Below are 19,848 nucleotides of genomic sequence, written 5' to 3'. Positions count from 1 at the left end.
GAAAATGTGAACCATTTGTTTTTGCCGGCAATATTGGTTATAATTTTTTTTATCGCGGAAAAACATACTTAATTTTTTTTTGAAAAATAATAAATATTAAGGAAGAATTTTTTTCCATGGCTAAAAATTAAATGTTTTTTTTTAATTTTTTTTAATTTTATAAGAGCAGGTTGGTTGAAGTGGACGCTTGCCTAAGGAGTTCTGTGTGACCGTAAAATCCCTACCAAGTTGAAGGGAAAGTTTTATAAAATAGCTGTGAGGCCAGCCATGCTGTACGGCTCAGAATGTTGGGCCACCAAAAAGCAGCATGTGCATAAGATGAATGTAGCGGAGATGCGAATGCTTAGATGGATGTGAAGCCACACAAGGTTAGATAGAATTAAAAATGAAGACATTCGTAAAAAGGTGGGGGTGGCTCCAATCGAGGAGAAGATGAGAGAGCACCGCTTAAGATGGTTTGGACATATCCAAAGTAGGCCTTTGGATGCTCAGGTGAGAAGAGGTGACTCGTGCCAAATTGAGGGAGTAAAAAGAGGTAGGGGTAGACCGAAAATAACATGGGTAGAAAGAGTGAGGAAAGACTTGATAGCTAGGAACTTAACAGAGAACATAACCTTGGATAGGATAGAATGGAAGAAAATGATCCAGGTAGAATAACCCAACTAGAACCAGGATTAGAGCCGGGTAGATCCCTTTTACCTTCTTCATGAATTTTGTTTTTCTAAAGGATTGATTTAGTTGACCCCAACTAGCTTGGGACAAAGGCTTTGTTGAGTTGAGTTGAGTTATTAAAAAATACTTATTAGTGACTTTTTTTTTCCATTTCCATTTCCTTGAATTTCCATTGCAATTTATGGGACAGATTTTGTGCGCCACCAAAAAAGGGGTTTTCTTGTACTAAGAGTATTTGTGCTAGTGTGACCTATTAGAATAATTGTGATTTTATACTTAATATCTCTATTAGTGTAAAGATAATCTATGATAACCCAAATCAAGTATGTTATCACAGTACTCATTTGTTCTCTTCACAGTGAACTTTGCTTTAGACATGTTTCGTAGGTCACTCTGTATTCAGTTTGGGACAAAACATACAATACATACTGTCATTCAGAGGAGATATTAAACACGTACAAAATATTAGTACGCCTATTACATAATATATATCCAACAATTTAGACAACATAGTAAACACAAAGTACTATTAACGCTCGAGGAATGATAGATGCAAGGTGCCTCTTTATGCAAGGGCTAGAGAAGAGCCCTAGACTACATCCACGTCATTAAGAGCAACCGAATTCAGTTTCTCAACCGAATTTAAAAATGATGTGGATCTATTCAAGGGCCCTTCTCCAGCCCTTGCATAAAGAAGGCCCTTGCATCTATCATTCCTCTTAACGCTATTACATGTTACATACAACAGTAATAAGATAATCAATATTGCTTTATTCAAGTACATCTAAACCATAAAAATAAGTAAACCGCATCTATTCTTAAAGGGCAATCGGATCAACAAACAGCAAGGTGATACGCTCTTTGGTCTTGCCGTTTGAGAAGGTGTATCCATCTTCATCTTTGTATAGTACTTCCATAACACGTGCGAGATTGACGATTCGCATAAGAAGAGTAAGAGAGACAGGGCGGTCGAGGCATGCTTTATTTATGTCTTTCCATGCAATCACTATCAATTCTCGAAGCTTAGCGCACGCCTCCTGCTCTGAGATGCCATGCTCCTTGACATAACATTGGATTGATGATGCAACATGCCCTCGTTCTTGTTCAAACTTCAAATATCAATAAAACATAAAAATAATGTTAAAATCAATCAAAAAGTAATTGCATATTTTATCATCCTATCTCATGTAACTTCATTAGTTGATGCTTGTATTATGATTTTTCCTTCTTTTTTTTGGGTAAAAAGGCTGTCTTTAAATGATAACCTAATGGCTGGACATAAAACACCTTCTGACTAAGACAACAAACTAAGTTTTTTTATTAGTTGGATTAGTTTTTTAACTTTAGTAGGTTTAGCAATCTCTTAAGAAATGAGTGGTAGTTAGTTGGTTAGGAACTTAGAATAAGTAAGTTATTTTATTGAGAAAGTTGTTAGTTATTAAAATCGTCATGATACATGACATGAATATGAAAGTCATTTTAAGGCTTTATCATATCATTACGTCCACTTAGCATCCTACCTTATTTTCTCAATATTATTATTTTTCATCTCTATGTTTTCATGTAAATCAGCATCCAACCTTGTTTCCCACGATGTCATCTTGCAGTCGGTTAACTAGTGATGCATCCATAACAACCTTAGGTCTTTTGCTTGCCCAATCAAATGCCTCCTTTGTTTCAATTTCACCCATCCCGACAAAAGTAAGGATAGTAAGCATTGGGTAACCACAACTGATCAATGAGATGCTTAAATGCTCATTGAATAGAGGTACATATCCCCTGTTAAACCATTCAGCTTCAGTAAAGTATGCTCTTGTTAAACCTCTAATCTGCGATAATAACAAGCCATTCAACCATAATATTAGAAAATAGCAATTATCATTGAAATGGAAAGATATGGTTATCTTCCTGTAACAAATCTAGGATGCTGATATTGGCACTTCCATGTTTTAATAATTGCATAAGGGTAATGATAAATTCACACACCATGTAGGATAATTCACTCCCCTGTAACGTGAATTGATGTTAAAAACGTTGAAGTCTGCCACGTACCCTCCTTTAAAGGGGTGCGAACTATCCTATAGGGGGTGTGAATGTATCATCACCCTTGCATAAAAATCAGGTTGTCTTTTCTTTTTTAATTGCTTTTGAGAAATTTTGAGAAACATTTAAATAATAAAAGACAAGATGAGTTTGTGCAATTATCAAAACATGGTATTGCCAATATCAGTAGCCCAATTCATATGTTCATAATATGTGTCAAACTTTATGTATACTCAGATGTCATACTCCTTCTATTAAGTATGGTACACGATAGGACTTTCCTTCAGCTGCAAGTTCCTCTTCTATTTCCTTGACATTATCCAAGAGAGCAAGATAACACACTTTCATATACTTTGGAAGCTGATCTATGGACTCAATAGCCCACCTGAAATTAATTAACCATTCACATTATCAGTACTTGACTAGTTAATGATTCTCACATTAAAAGAATGTGAAGCGTCGTTGATTAAAGCATCAATTTCGTGAGTTAAAAATAAGATTACCTCTAGATATGGTGAGTGATATTTTTCCATCACCATTCTAGCAGAGTATCAGCAGTATAATACCTTTGGTAATATTCTGCTCTTCTAAAGAAGAGAGAGAGAGAGAGAGAGAGAGAGAGAGAGAGAGAGAGAGAGAGAGAGAGAGAGCATCGGGAGGTTATAGGATCCTATTATTATATGAGATGAGAATTCAAAGGATGACTAAGGGCATGATTGGAACCCACAAAAATATATTTCATGGATATTTTTTTGTGAGGAGGTTGTGAGTGAGGAGAGCACGATTTGGTAACGAAAAACGGATGAAAAAAAATATTATTTAAAACAGGAAACTTTTTTCCCTATCTTTTCATGCATCATCGCACCCTTTCATCATTCACCACCTTATCAAGTCTCTCTCTCACCGTCCTCTTTACTGTTCTTTTACGTTGGTTAAAGAAATATTCCATGAATGTTATTTTCATGGTTTCCAAAGATACCCCAATTTTAAGTGTGGTGGCAACATTTAGCGTTGTATTGTAATTTGGGACGAGTGTCTCAAATAAGTTACGATGTAGCCTCAGTTCTTTCTTTGATGTGTCATTCATCATAGTAGTCCTTTGACATATTAACTAAAGGGATATGATATCAACACCACCACGTTTTGATATACGAGCTCACCAATCTTGTCTTCTAAAGGTCATTACGGTTCCCAAAAAACTAAAAACAAAAATACAAAAAGTTGGTGTGCTGATATCATTTCCCTAACTAAAATGATATAATATAGTAGTTTCTAATCAAAGCAATATAAATAAAAGATAAATGTAAATCGAGTACCTATCGAGTGCATCTGTGAATAGTTTTAGTTCCTCGAATTTACCATACACATCATAAATGTCATCAATCACTGATATTATGGATAATATTTTGGCAGTCATTATTCTAGCTCGAGAGTATTGTGGTTCAAAATACACTCCATTCGCCCAAAAAAAGTATAATTCCACGATTCGGTCCCTTGCAAAAGGCATGTTTCCTGTAAGATCCATCTCTTTCCACCACCTGTAAGAGATATCAATATATATAGTCCATTATAATCGTAGGGAATCAAATGTGGCATGTTTGATTTCATGTAATACAAAGAAAACCCTATAGTTTTGAAATTATATGATGAGTGGATAATATGATTATGATGAAAGAGACCGAAATCAAGAGCGCTACCCGCCTTGATGGTTTCTCTATAGCTCGATAGTGGAAATATTATCAGTTAAAATAAATTACCTCGTAAGATCCTTTAACTCCATTTGGTGCAACGATTGTAAGAGATTGAAATCTAACTTTGCAAGCTCTAGAAGCACATCATTTTGTTTATTCTGTGGTTGGTATATTGAGATGTAATGCCTATGCTCCAGCCTTGGTAAACTCTTCCATAAGGGCATCTCTAAGGCATGCTCTATCTGTGTTGCAAGTTTAGAATCGAGATGGCTTATATCAGATTTAAGGTGTTTCCGTGTAAATGTAATGGCCTCATCTAATACATCCTCTCCTTGTGTACTGAGATATGCCGCTTCATACAAGCTTAATAGGCCCCTCTTATCACTAATTATGGTTGAGTTGAAGTTTCCCTGCTCATCTTTGCACTTTTTAAATACATCTGTTTCAAAATCCAGCAATGTCATGTTATAAAGAATGTGAATGACAAAAGTAGTGAAAGTAGCACAAGTTGTGGCAATGAAAAAGAGAAACAAAAAAAGGATTTACCAGAAGAAACATTAAACCCATGCTGTCTTAGTAGTCGAAATCGGAGAGCAACAACATATAGATCATCGTCAGCAGCATATGTATGGGATTCGTATAGTTGATATAGTGCCTCGTTAATCTCCATTTCAAAATGATATGCCACTCCAAGACGTTGAAGCACATCGATCAAATCTATTTCTTGTTGTGACCCCTTGGCACTGCTTAGCATTCTCTTCACTTCTTCCTTCAACTCTTCAATCCGCTTAGTCCATTCATCTAATTTCTGCATGGTACCATTCAGAAACAAATGTACATTAGCTACTATTACAACGAAACGATGTAATTCAAAATAAATAAATGCTATAACTCAAAATAAATGAGCTCTCTCTCTCTCTCTCTCTCTCTCTCCTGTAGTTCTCTATTGAATACATAAATCCACAATTTTGTTTTCTTCTAAATTTTATACAATCGTCCTTTTTCTCCGTTTTTAATCCTAACTACATAAATAGATATAATAGAAGACAAAAGAGATCATATCAATGTTTAAAAACCCAGATGCGGGTCAAAATGCAGCCAAGAAAAGTCCTTGTCGACTCCGCACAGACGTGGCCAAAAACGCAGTTGACGAGGTCATATCTCAAGAGAGTAAAAGGAGTTTTTATTAACTCTATAGGGCAAAATACGAAACGTGGCCAAGGGAAAAGGAGTTGACTCGGGGAAGTCCTCGATGACACGGGGGAGTTTTAGATGCTTCAGATGACCTAAAATAAACCGTTGAAGAGAGCATCTCCTAATATCATGAGTGAGATCCCACATCGGAAATGGAGGAAAAGTTATTGGGTTATATATGTGGATCTCCCCTCTCCCAGTGTAGACGCGTTTTCAACATCTCCAAGGGGCGGGCCCCGCGGAGTGGGTCGGGCACTATTAGTAATGCTATAAAACAAAATCGGGAGGGTGGAAGACCCAGAACCGGACAATATTTACACAGTCAGGCTAGGGCGTGACATAATGGTATCAGATCAGGACCTCCAATCCAATACGGTGTGCCAGCAAGGACGTTGGGCTTCAATGGGGTGGATTGTGAGATCCCACATCGGAAATTGAGGAAAAGTTGTTCGGCTGTATATGTGGATCTCCCCTGTAGACTCATTTTCAGCATCTCCAAGGGGTGGGCGCCCCGCGGAATGGGTTGGTCACGGTTAGTACTGCTGGAAAACAAAACCGGGGAGGGTGGAAGACCTAGAACCTGACAATATTTACAAAGTTGGGTTGGGGCGTGACATCATGGGTTGAATCAAAAGAGCAGGAGATACACATGAACCATCGTAATTAAAGGTGATAATTGAATTTCTGTCTACCATTTGATCATGTGTGTAGGTGAGGAAGTGATCACCCCAAACGCTTGGGTGATACACTTCTGATTTAGGATTGAGTTGTGGCTTCTCATCTTCCTGTGGATTGAAGTAAGAACCAAAATAAGTGGTTGCAGTTACGAGATCCATAGGAATGGAAAGGGTGGGAAAGGAAGACAAGGGTGGTATTGTATTTTGTGGTGGAGGAGTCACATGAATCGTTATTTATAGGCATCAAAAGGAGGCCTGCTATATTTAAACATAAAAATGGTAGAGAAATAAGATAATGACATCGAATATACACATGAACTAATAAAATAAGAGAAGAAGGTGAGAGGGTGAGAAAGAGTAACGTGACCAGCAAATAAATGTTTTCTACTTGTTTTAGTGCCTTAGATTTTTATTTTTTTTAAAGTATTCCACCCACATTTTCCCCATACAACCGAATAAGTACAAATCAAATATAAATATTGAAAAACGTGTTTGTTGTCCATAATACACAGGACACAGGACAATTACCATTCATTTTTGTTGTCCACATACATAGGCAGTAGGAGAAAAAATGTGGATCATATGAGTATCTAACCCTCTAAGTCAAAGACGTGTGCTTACATATGTATTAATGCTGATAAATTAACAACCCCCCTCTTACTCTCTCCAACTTGAACACTTGGCGGGGCCAACAATTGATTTGTTTAAATCTTTGGGCAAGGTAGGCCCTTTGATGGACTGTGTACCACCCACACCATGGGATGATCCAAACCGTCCATTTGATGGGCTGCAATGTAAATAGGTTGTGCCCCAAAAAAATCATTCCCATAGCATGATACAAGCCCTCGATCTATAGAGAAACTGCATAATATGGAAACCACTATAGATCGGAGAATTGTGATCATCCTATGGAAATGATTTTTGGGGCATAACCAATTTACATTGTGGCCCATCAAATGGACGTTTTGGATCATCCTATGGTGTGGGACGTAAAGCCCATTTTGAAAACACATGACTATACGGGCTAACACAATATAAAAACTTGATTGTCACAACCATAGTTAGCAAAATGACGTTTTAAACTGCATTTTTTCATAAAAACATGTTTTAATGGTTTACCATTTCTTACTCTGTTTAAAACTTTTACTGTCCGGCTTTTTAGGAAAACACCATAAACACGTTGAAAATGTATGTTGTTGTGTTTCCATTTTGTTTACCACTTTTTTCTTTTTTTTTTTTTGAACCAATACTACATTAAAATCAAACCTTCACCATCCTTTTTTTTGGCCGAATCGTCTTTTTGCTAATTACTCTCTCTCTCTCTCTCTCTCTCTCTCAACATGAAACCTTAGTGGGGCCCAACAATGAATGGTTTAGATCATATCTTTGAAGAAGTTTGACGCCATAAACATGTATTTCTACTAAAAAAAACCACTTGGGCTTACTTTGTTCGAAGATCCAAACCATTCATTTTATCCGACCCAATGTCAATAGGTCATATCCCAAAAAAATCTCCCTAGGATGATCCTAAAATTTCAATCCAAGGAGATACATACATACGTATGGTGTCGTCGTATTAGATTGGAGGGCTATGATCATCGAGATGAGTTTTGGGGCACATGCTATTTACATTGAAGCACAACAAATGAATGGTTCGGAACTTCGAACAAAGTTGCTCAATGAATTTTCTAAAAAAATAGCGAGGTGGGCCCAGTGTCTACTGCGTCTGTTTGTAGGTGAGGATATATTTCAAAAAATACAATGAAGCCTACCTTATTCGAAGATCAAAAACATTGTTGTTGTGCCTTAATGTTTCTAGAATGTACCTCAAAAATCAGCTCAATCATGACCCTACCCCTTTTAATATTTACATAAACAACACCATATAGAAAAATCTATACATCGAAGACCTTGGATCATCCAAAGGAGATGATTTTCATGGTACGGTGCATTTAATTTGGGGCCTACCAACTAAATGGTTTAGATCTTTGTACAAGGTGGAGCCCACTTTATTTAAAAAAAATAAAATAATTGTGTGCACCTCCGTATATACCCCATACAATCCATACTTATTAGAAAATTCATTAATACCCTTGTTCCAATATCCAAACTCTACATTTGATGGGGCCCAACGTAAATAGGACTTTCCTTGAAGGGATATTTACATTTACACCCCCTCAACTATGGCCAAATTCCACTTCTGACCCCGTGGTATCGACTTCACCAAAGACACCCCCTCATCTTTCAATAATGCTTGTTACATGACGGGGTGGACGGGAACGAAGAAATTGTCAGGGGGTGTTTTTGATGAATTTGGAACTGTAGGGTGTAAAGTCAGGGGTCTACTTAAAAATGTTAGAAAGTTGATCGAGGGGTATCTTTGGTACCTTCGATACCACGGGGTTAGAAGTGGACTTTGGCCATAGTTGAGGGGGTGTATCTGTATTTTTCCCTTCCCTGAAAATCATTTCCATATGATGATTCTAACTCAAAGTTATGTAGAGGCTGATCGAAGGGTTTTGCTCATCCTATGGAGTTGATTTTATGGGCAAGACCTATTGGGGCCCAACAAATGAATGGTTTCGATCTTTGAATAAGCTGGCCCCACGCGAATGTAAGGATTGTGTCTGTGTGGCCAAATGGACCACATTAATCGATAATCTACTGCTAGCATTAGGCTACATTAATAAATTAGGAGAGATCAACAAAGCGTTTGGAATGATCCAGTACTCCTTAGGTAGTTTTCAGCTTTCTACAACCTGATTGCATACATTTTTCTATCATCACTAGCGGTTATAGGGTGTGGAATATCCCAGCTCCTCCTAGTGTTTGTACTTTTTCTTGGTCGGCAGCTCCAGATGAAATCCTCACAATGGACCCCCCTCCACGATAGAAATATGTGGAACATTAATGACTACCCATTATGTGTGGTGGCAGCTGAATCAATTGACCACATTCATAGAGTTGCATACTTGTTAGATATGGTATTTATTTTGTTTTTTCTACAGAATTTTCTTAAGAGAAGAGTACGGAATGCCGGCACATGTTTCGAGGAATTACGGATCTCAGGTACCTTTTAAAACAAGAATGAAACACGGGCAATTCTTCAAAATCAGGTGGTAAAAAGACCCGATACCTTTCTGACATTGACAGAGTCCTCCTTTTTCATTACTCCCTATTAAATTGGCACACTTCACGAGGCTTCTATTGGTTCGTTTGACTGTGTATTTGAACTGACAGAACCTTGGGTTCGTTCCTATCTTGGCCGTCGGAAATAACTAGAGATGGATGGATGCTTGACATGTGTTGGAAAACTTTTCGGAATGCTGACAATCCATATTTAATCATTATCTTTGCTCACTTCTCTTTTGGCATAGAATGGTAACGTTATTGAATACGTCTCTTTCGGCTTAGAATTTTTTCACTTCTCTTTTGGTCCTCACTCTTTTGCCTTATAACGGTAATGTTATTGAATATGTCTCTTTTGGCTGAGAATGCCACCGGATTACGCCGGCGTACCCATTTACGCCGGCATACCCATTATTTACGCCGGCATACCCCTGGATTACGCCAGCGTAAACCCTGTTTCCACTTACACCCTATTTCCGCCGGCATACCTCTTAATATTCTGGCGGCGTACTCTAAAATCGACGGCGTACTCGATACGTTTGAAACACACGTTTGAACCCAGAAAATCTGGTAGCGTACTTGAAATTCCGACGACGTACTCTAGAATCCGACGGCGTTCTCAGCCAAAAGAGACGAGAAATAATAAAGTATTCCATAACGTCGCCGTTTTAAGCCAAAAGAGACGTTTTCAATAACGTTACTGTTATAAGCCAAAAGAGAAGTGAGAACCAAAAGAGAAGTGAAAAGATTCTAAGCCAAAAGAAACATATTCAATAACGTTACCATTCTAAGCCAAAAGAGAAGTTAGAAAAGATAATGATTGACTTTGGGTTGTCAACGTTCCAAAAAGTTTTCCATCAAGTGTCAAGCATATCCATCTGTCTCTAGTTACTTCTGACGGCCAAGATAGAAATGAACCCAAGGTTCTGTCGGTTCAAATATGCATTCAAATGAACCAAAAGAAGCCTCGTGAAGCATGCCAATGTAATAGGCAGTAATGAAAAAGGACTATGTTGATGTCACAAGGGTATCAGGGTCTTTTTACCACCCGATTTTGAAGAATCACCCGTCTTTGATTCTTGTTTTAAAAGGTACCCAAAATCCATAATTTCTCGAGACTTGTGCCCACATTCCGTACATTTTCTAAAATTTCAGCAGGGGTTCGGTGTATATAAGAAAAGCGGAGTGAAATAACCACAAAAGGGGAGAGAGAAAGAGAGAAAAGATCAACCAAAAAACTCTCTTTCAAAGCCTTACCCCCCTCCTCTATTTATAGTTTCGCCGGGGGGGGGGGGGTATGCCTGGTCATACCCCAGCAGATTTGGTCATTCGGCATCGCAACGGATTGCGTTCTCATTGTCGGCTCTGCCCTTGTGCTCGGCACCCGACGCCCCTTATCTCGATTCATCCGAAGAAGGTATTTTCTTGCAGCCTCTCATGTTTCCATTTATGAGAGTCGTTACGTTCGGTTCCTCACCCGAGGTTGTCTCAATTTATGGCCCAGTAGCTAGAATTGCCTTTTCCTGTGTCTGTGTGGATTTTAATTTTAGCATGGTCTTTCGAATGGTGTTGTAGATGGGGTATTGGATCTGCAGGTTTTAATTTTTCTTTGTTTGTTGTCTTTTATTGTCATAGTTTTGAAAATTTTGAGGGAGGATTTGTTTTAATTTCAATATCCATTTTAATTTTGGGGTTTGAATTCGATATCCTCGGGGAGCAGTGACTGAAACTGGATCTGTTAATTTTGAGGTCTCCTTTATAATTTGTCTATTGATTAATTTCTCTAATTTCGAAAACCCATGATTTCATTTCTTTCTACTCTATGTTGATTCCCAATTTTAAAGCAAAACTGGAAATAACTTGTTCAAGTGTTTTAGCATTTCCCTGACCTGATGTATTAGAGATAGCATGTTGAAAGGCTTACTTCATTTGTCATCTTGTTATGCTTTGTATTTGGATAATTCTCAAAAGGTGAATTATGTGCCTACTTATTTGTCCTTCGTTTAATACGGTTTTCGTGATACCAAAGACTCAGATCTTCTTTTGGGAATAGCCAATTCATCTTTTCCATTTTGAATTTATGTGAAATCATCCTTGAATGTGAATGGATTTTGATGTCAATTTATAAGTAACGATTTCTATTAATTCCATATCTCCTTATCATCAATGAATTTCGGTCGAAGCCCACCTTGGTGCCCTGAGTTAATCCAGATGATTTATTGCAAAGCATAAGGATAACAAGTTAGGGCATCTGCTTATAATTTCATTTCACTCATGGGCTCTCATTTTGGTATTTGGAATTCTCGAGGTTATGGATTTGTTCTTCATCTCGTTTAGACCATAAACTAGATCTGTTTCTTTGGTTCTTCCAATGATTGGTCATGGTTATTGTAGTTTCGTTGAGTTGTTTAGGATAGAGATTTCTCAGACCTTTGTAATGGCGACGATGGAACATTTTCTTGAGCCAGCCTCTTCCGTTCCTGCCTTAGAGTTTTCGCAGGTTAAGGGGTTCTCTCCTCTTAGAGTGTTTAGCCAGTTAGGACCATTTCTAAGTGACTGATCGTTTAATAGTTTTTCTTATAAAGTTTTTGTCGGTCCATTTTTGTTTAGGAAGCTTTTCATCTATCGTTTGTTTAGGGTTTTCCCTCGCGGGTTAGATATCGTTTCCTTTGGATATTGATTAGGACTCGTTAGTTTTGTTTTTGTCTCTTTGAGATTGTTCTTTTCTTTGGGGATTTTAGTCCCCTCTGTTTTGATTTCTTTCCCCGTAGGCTTTAGGGATCCCGTTTCCTTCTAAAATTACTCTACCGCGATATGGTGGGTAAGGAGGCTCTTCTATCGGATCCCCTTTAGCTGAAGGATGTTAACACACCTTTTTAAACGTCAAAAATATAAAAGCACTTCAAAAACATTTGAAAACATCAAAAACCTTTAAAAAAATCTAAAGTGTTGAGTTTCGCGTATTAGGAGAGTTCGATTTTCGAACTACGTTGGCTTGATCCTCTTCCACGAGGTACGTAGTGCAGCTTGGGATTCTTATCCCAGGTCCAGCCAAACCTTTGTAAATAAATGCTTTAACCATTTTTCTTCAAAACCTTGTTTTCAACAAGATCTTCCTCTAGAGTTAGGAGTTTGTCCTAGATAGAGAGTTTTAGAGTTAGGAGTTTATCTTTTGTTGTGTGCTTGTTGTGTGTTTGTGTTAGAGTTAGGAGTTTGTCCTAGCTAGGAGCGCCTCCGTCCAGTCAGTTGGCGATTTACATCGCCGACTGATGACTAGGTCTAAGATGCGTTAGTCAACCATTTGTTTTCCTTAGGAAATACAGCCTAGTTACACATAGGTTGTAGGAACCACCTGCATTAGCTTAGGGCTAACCTGCATTTAGTTAGGGCATATAGGGTGTCCTAAAATCTACAATTCACTGGAATCTAAATAATCGTTCAAGAAGCTTTAATAATTAGTCCAGTCTTTTAGATCGAGTCTAAGATAGAGGTCTAGGTGTCTTAGGCATCCTAGCTTAGAATAGGTGCGAAGAACTACGTTGCCTTGATTCTCGTGGAGGCGGGGATACGTAGGCTCCTTTGGATGAATACCAGACCATCCGAGGACTCGGGCTAAATCGTTTAGAGTCTTAGGATTTGTTGTTTTGTTATGTTGTGTGTTTTGCTATGTTTTCTTACTTTCATGCGCAGACCTTATACCTGTAGCTGTAGCATGCATGTGTTTGTCCACCAGAACTTAGACACCTATTACTATGTCACTCATAACCTAGTCATCATTAGGTGACATTTATTTCGGGTCTTATGTGTGTGCTTATTTTCATCTCCGAGACATGCATGATTAGATAGACGTTTTCTCGGAGATGCGTGTTCCCATTTCATATGATTTTCGCTTGAAACTCTTCAAGGTTAATAATAAATGGCATAAGAGACCAAGTGTTCGCACTCTTGCGAATTGGGGGCGCTCTTCGGACCTTCTCCATTCGTCATCAGGCACGGACCTTTAGTATCTCTAGTTATCCATTGCAAACAGAGCATTTGTTTTGGTTCCATGACGTGTCCATGGATGGCGACTCTGAGTTATTTTTAGATATATCTTGGTTTCGAGCCCTGGCTCCGGATCAGGATGTATCTCTTTCTTTTTATATCGCCACTCATGCTATGCTGTGATGGTGGCATCCATTTTGAGAGTTCCTTGGTAGAGTTCTCCTTCACGTTGTGGATGATCCAGAGGATGATGTCAGGGACCCGTTCCCTCGCCGTCCTCGGATCGGGGTCCACAACCGCCCTTGCGGGTTTTCAGTCTAGCGGCTCTAAGACTCCATCATTTTTTTTTCTTTATGTTTCTCTACAAACCTGGGCCTAAATACACCAGAAGGACTTTAGGTAGGCTTGGGTTCAAACAGGTTTTGACTTTGGAAAGCTTTCTTGTATTTTGACCGAATCTGGCCCTCCAGATTGCCTACGTATCCCCAAAGAAATGGGAATTAGGTCTCCGTAGTTCGCCCATTTGGGGTTTCAAAGATTGTTTGTTTTGTTTCTTTCCTTCTTTTAAGGATTTGAAAGATTTGAAGGATTTGACCGAACCCGAATTGATCAGGCTACCTACGTACCCTGTAAAGAGGGATCAGGTCATGACGTAGTTCAGGTTTAATATCTTTTATGACGAAAGTCATAAAAGATGTCCCTGGTTTGAGTTTATCAAAGAAAGAAGATTTTTTTTTTAGGCTCAAAGGGTTTGCAAACGTTTTTTGACTTTGAGGTTGTTGGCTTTTAAGCTTTGATTGACCAAAGACGGCCTCTTGGTGTATCTAAGCATAGTATTTCTTTAGTTGGTCCAGGTTTGTAGGTTCTGTTAATTTTTCTCCATTTTCATCGAGGAGTCTTACGGCTTTTTCAGGCAGGACTTCATCGACGATGTCAGGACCAAACCAGTTTGGTCTGAACTTCCCTCTGGGATCAAATACCGGTGCCCTGTAGGACTTCAAGACAAGATATCCTGGCTTTAGATCTCTGACTCGGACTTTCTTGTTGAAGGCCCTCTCAATTCTTCTCTGATATTGATGAGCACATTTATCTGTGAATTATAGGTAGGAAAAGCACGCATTTCTCTCATTTAAAGCGGTGCTACTAAGGTATTTTTTGTGTTTTTGGTGTTTCAGGTTGTTTTCTGGATTTTCACAGAAAATAGAGCTAAGAGATGGAATTGCAAAGAAAATTCAAGGATCTATATGGTTTGCAAAGATGAAGTGTGTGATTTGGATCTCTGCCTTCTCACTGCTGGTTACAAATTTGGGAAGGCAAATTGGGAAAACAACTGATTCGTATTTTAGTATTAAAATGAATGGTTCGGATTACACCACACTGAAATTCCATGTTGCTGGAATCGAATTAAAGCTGCTGGAATTAAAGGTGACTGGAATTGGAATTATAAAGCTGCTGGAATTAAAGGTGACTGGAATCAAGTTGCTGGAATCAGTTGCTGGAAACACAAAATTGCTGGAATCGAATTAAAGCTGCTGGAATTAAAGGTGACTGGAATCGAATTAAAGCTGCTGGAATCAAGTTGCTTGAATCAGCTGCTGGAGACACAAAATTGCTGGAATCAGAAGTTGGAAATGGAATAAAGTTGCTGGAATTAGAATTATATAGTTGCTGGAATGGGAATTATGGCTGGAATTGAAAATTGCTGACTTGTGGGACCCACCAATAGAAATAATATTTTGATACAACTTCTGTGAATTCAACAATTCAACGGTTAGGATCAGCCATGAAAATAATATTGGGGACACAACTAATTAAGATTGCAGCCCACAAAACGAATGGTTCCAATCATCCATTTGATGGCTCACCAAATGAACTGTTTAGATCATCTCATGCCGAAAATTATGGCTTATCAATTGGATGGTGTGAATCAGCCCTATGGACATAATTTAAGGGGTGCAACCCGTCTACACTGTAGCCCCATCAAATGAACGGCTCGGATTAGCATATGGAAATGATTTCGATGGAGCGGTCACTTGCCATTGTGTCCCAACAAAATAAGAGGTTTAGATCAATTAATTGGACAGTTTAGATTATTTTATGGGGTTTAATAATGGGAAGGGTTGGTGGATTAAAAGTGGGATGATTTTCCCTTGATATAAATTTTGGCCATTTAACATGCGGCCCATTTATATTATCCAAACCCATTAGACTTGTGCAATTGGGTCCCATGTTCGGTTGTTGATGGAGCCACACATGAACATCACACACGTGAAAAGCATACGTGTGGGGGCAAACTAAATTAGTAGCTAAATTGGAAAAGTAGCTATATTCTAATTGAAAATAGTTGTGAAAGTTGTTGTGAAGCTTCTAAGAAATTGGGAACGTGGGAATGGAAGAAGGACATGCATGTCATTATGAAATTAGCATGCATAATAAAAGACAAAAAGAAGATGCCATTCTGTGTGTTGTGTGAACTGATTTGGGAAATATTTACAAAACGGCAATTTTAGAAAGTGGTCACGTTAGAATTTTGAGAAATCATGTTAGGTGTTGAAATAAGAGGAAAGAAAGTGACGTGTGGAATTTTTGGGATTCTCTTTCCATGCCAAATTCCCATTCCTAAATTGCTAATAATTATATTCTATTAAGTGGGTGAGTGTCTTTATCAGAAATACAGGTCCTTAAAAACAGCAACTTCTTAATTTCCACAACATGGCAGGAGCTACCGTATATATATATATATATATATATATATATATATAGCAATTGTAATTGTTGCCATCCAACGATTAAAAAAGAAAACAAGCAAGAGGGATGATGCTGTTGGAAATTTTCTATGTTCAATTTGCCACAAGGAAGGAAATTGTATGGGTGATTGTTGGCTGGGAATACAAATTATGGAAGGTTGGGATGTCACAAAGGTATTCTTTTTCTTTTGCTCCAATATTGGATGAGAATGGCAATCCGTTTGGGAATCTTACCTATCTTGCACGATCTTGTGGTGGTGGTTCAATTTAGCCCATCACTTTCTTGCTCTTTACCTTAAAAAGCTCTCTTGGCTCTCATTCCTTTCTCTCTAACATACTCTCTTTCTACTCTCTTTTCATTCTCTCTTTTCTCTCTACCACTCTCAAGCTCTCTCACTCTTTCATATTTTTTTGGTTCTCTAGTTTGTAATACTTGGAATTTTCATCAACAAAGATCTCTCCCACTTGGAAATTCGGTTCAACACTATTCTTCTTCAAGTTTATGTTTCGGCACCGTCATATCTCTCGGCCAAGGATTCAATCATTGCGAAAAGACTAAGTGTTCTTTTTTTTTTGTTCTTTCTTCCAAGAATTAGTTCAATGTATTTTTGTTTCAAATTCAATTAAAGTAGAGCTTTCTTTGTTTATTTAATGGCAATTCCAATTCCCCTCTCTATTTTCTGTGTTTCTTTTTTCTTCTCCATGAGTAGCTAAACCCACTATACTTAGGGTTTAGATGAAGCCATGGGGAAGGAGAAAGAGAAGTAATTAAAACAAGTAGATTATATAACAAATTATGTAGGGTTTTGTTTTTGTACAAATCCCAATCATCCATGCCATTGGCTTTCCCCTTTCGTATGGATGATTGATGAGTAACGAAGATTAAATTTTATATAATTAATATAAATTAGAGGGTTAATTCGATTAAATACTCATAAATAATGACATCTTTTAGATCTTATTATTTATTGACTGTTTAGTTAGATTTTCAACCTAATTCAAAGGATTGTTTTAATTAATCAATTTTATCAAAACCCATGGTGGATTCTAACCCTAAGTACTCTTTTATATTGAATGAAGGATTTTACACTATTCCAAATTACTTTTGCAATTTTCCAATTCACTTAAGCCCTTAAAATTTGGTTTTCTAATTAAAGTAGATAAGTAGTTAATAGAGATCATTAAAATTTGGTACACTTTGCCTAAATTAGGATTTTAAATAAAAAAAAGATCTTAGTTGAATTTGATTCTTAGATTGAATAGAATATACGCTTATATATAGTGTTGGCTCCGAGGTCTAAGTCCACAAAAATCCTGAGTCCATTCCAGGCAACATTATATCATAATTAGTATTCTAATCGGTAAAAGAATAGAATTGACAACTAGATTTCTCTTCCCTGAGTTCGACCCGTATTTACACGATCCGTGCACTTGCCGTTATTTAATTTCTCAATCAGATATCCTTGGATGTGATACAAGGCTCTCAGCCTCTTTTCATCTATCATATGTAATTCCTGATGTCTGGCTCTGGCCCACTCAGACTCTGGCAGATTTGCTTCCATCATTACTCTTAACGAAGGGATTCTCAGCTCAACAGGCAAGACTGCTTCCATTCCATACACCAGAGAGTACGGAGTTACCCCTGTAGATGACCTGATCGATGTCCTGTAAGCCCATAAAGCAAAAGGAAGTTTGTTCGACCAGTCCTTATAAGTCTCGGTCATCTTACTGATTATGACCTTGATGTTCTTATTTGCTGCCTCTACAGCATCATTGGTCTGAGGCCTGTAAGGAGATGACTTGTGATGCTTTATCTTGAACTCTTCACACAGGTGCACTACCTCTTTCTTGAAATGAGATCCATTGTCAGAAATCAGTTCATGAGGTACTCCATATCTGCAAATGATATTCGCACGAATGAACTTAGCAACTGTATTGGAAGTTATGGAAGCATATGAAACAGCTTATATCCATTTCGTGAAATAGTCAATGGCCACCAAGATGTACTCGTGTCCACTTGACAATTTGGGATAGACTTTGCCAATGATATCAATCCCCCATACTGAGAATGGCCATGGTGAGGTCATAGAGTGTAACTCTGACGGAGGCACATGAATAAGATTTGCATAGACTTCGTATTTATGACACTTCTTCACGAATGCGAAGCAGTCTGCTTCCATTGTAGGCCAATAGAATCCAAGTCTTAGGATTTTCCTTGATAGCATCTTACCATTCATGTAAGGGCCACAAACACCTTCATGTGTTTGCTTTATGAGCTCTGCAGCCTGATCTTCATCAACACACAGAAGCTGTATCCCGTCAAATGACATTCTGTACAATTCTTCACCACAAATGATGAAATTGGCAGCGAACCTATGAAGAGTTTTTCTCTCTTTGCTGGAAGCCTCAGGCGGATGCCCCTTGCCTGAAATGAGATTTCTAATGTCTGCGTACCACGACTTTCCGTCTGGACATCTAGCAGATATCTATATCGCATTCACATGTGCTGGAGCCCATTGCAATCTGACAGCTAAAGGTTGAACCTCCATTGTCGCAGAAATGTCTAACATTGAAGCCAGAGTAGCCAGAGCGTCGGCAAAGTGATTCCTTGTCCTCGACAGATGAGTGAAGGTGACACTCTTGAACTTCTTGACCAGAGATTCGAGATAAGTGTGATATGAGATAAACCTCGCCTCTTTTATTTTCCAATCTCCATTTATTTGACAAATGATCAAGATTGAATCCCCGAACACATCTATATCTTGAATTCGCAAAGCCAAAGATGCCTCAAGTCCTGCGATGCATGCTTCATATTCTGCCATATTATTGATGCATTCAAACTGCAACTTGATGGATATAGGGATATACTCCTTCTTCGGAGATACCAAAACTGCCCCTATTCCTTGACCATGATTATTGACGGCTCCGTCAAAGTACATTAACCACCTGGTACTCAAATTCTCTTCTTCAATGTTCATGATCTCTTCATCAGGAAAGTCTGCCTTCAGAAAAGCATTCTCCTCAACAGGAGCATCAGCCAACTGCTCAGCGATGACCCGTCCCTTAATTGACTTCTGAGTGACATAAGTGATGTCAAACTCAGACAACAATAACAGCCATCTAGCTGTTCTTCCTGTAAGAGCGGGTTTCTCGAACAAATACTTCAACGGATCCATCCGTGAGAGCAAAAGTATCTTATTCGACAGCAAGTAATGTCTTAGCCTTTGAGTCACCCAAACTAATGCTAGACACGTCTTTTCTAAGATAGTGTACTTGATTTCATACTCGAGCATTTTCTTGCTGATATAGTAGATAGGCTTTTCTTTCTTACATCCTGCATCCTGCTGAGCAAGCATACAACCCATTGCCGTATCCGTGATGAATAAGTATAACAGCAGCGATTGACCAAGAATAACTGGGATAGGACAGGAGGCAAAGATAAGCACTGCTTGACCTTTTCAAATGCTTCCTGACATTCTTCATTCCACTTCTTAGGAGAATTCTTCTTTAATAATTTGAAGATGGGTTCACACGTCATAGTTAAATGAGATATGAATCTCCTCAAGTACTGCACTTAGCCAAGGAATCCGTGAATCTGCTTTTCCGTCTTTGGTGGTTGCATTTCTTGGATAGCCTTGATCTTCTGAGGGTCCACTTCAATTCCTCTCTCACTGACCATGAATCCAAGCAATTTTCCTGATGTGACCCCAA

The 19,848-nt window shown here is 38.3% G+C and overlaps 1 protein-coding gene across 1 annotated transcript; it reads right to left on the bottom strand.

The window, feature by feature from the left end:
* Nucleotides 1–1,075: 1,075 nt before the first annotated feature.
* Nucleotides 1,076–6,498, bottom strand: LOC143872454 (beta-cubebene synthase-like). Its single transcript, XM_077376738.1, has 7 exons — nucleotides 6,293–6,498; nucleotides 4,953–5,214; nucleotides 4,473–4,845; nucleotides 4,032–4,253; nucleotides 2,962–3,100; nucleotides 2,253–2,501; nucleotides 1,076–1,781 (listed from the first exon to the last, which is right to left on the bottom strand). Exons 1-7 carry the CDS (start codon nucleotides 6,434–6,436, stop codon nucleotides 1,491–1,493), a joined length of 1,680 nt encoding a protein of 559 aa, XP_077232853.1. The 5' UTR covers nucleotides 6,437–6,498; the 3' UTR covers nucleotides 1,076–1,490.
* Between the last annotated feature and the right edge of the window lie 13,350 nt (nucleotides 6,499–19,848).

This window comes from Tasmannia lanceolata, unplaced genomic scaffold (assembly GCF_043159265.1).
Source record: "Tasmannia lanceolata isolate RefF3 unplaced genomic scaffold, GAP_Taslan_0.1 ptg000002l, whole genome shotgun sequence".
Taxonomy (NCBI): Eukaryota; Viridiplantae; Streptophyta; class Magnoliopsida; order Canellales; family Winteraceae; genus Tasmannia; species Tasmannia lanceolata.
Note: the sequence above shows the minus strand (reverse complement) of the source record. Positions and strands in the feature narration are given on the sequence as shown.

Bases quoted from the DNA above. Each gene is read 5' to 3' on its own strand.
- LOC143872454 (XM_077376738.1), bottom strand. From the start codon at position 6,436: ATGGATCTCGTAACTGCAACCACTTATTTTGGTTCTTACTTCAATCCA. The intron at 5,215-6,292 runs GTAGACAGAAAT...GGTACCATGCAG, and splicing joins CCTACACACATGATCAAATG to AAATTAGATGAATGGACTAA. The intron at 4,846-4,952 runs GTAAATCCTTTT...ATTTTGAAACAG, and splicing joins TGGGTTTAATGTTTCTTCTG to ATGTATTTAAAAAGTGCAAA.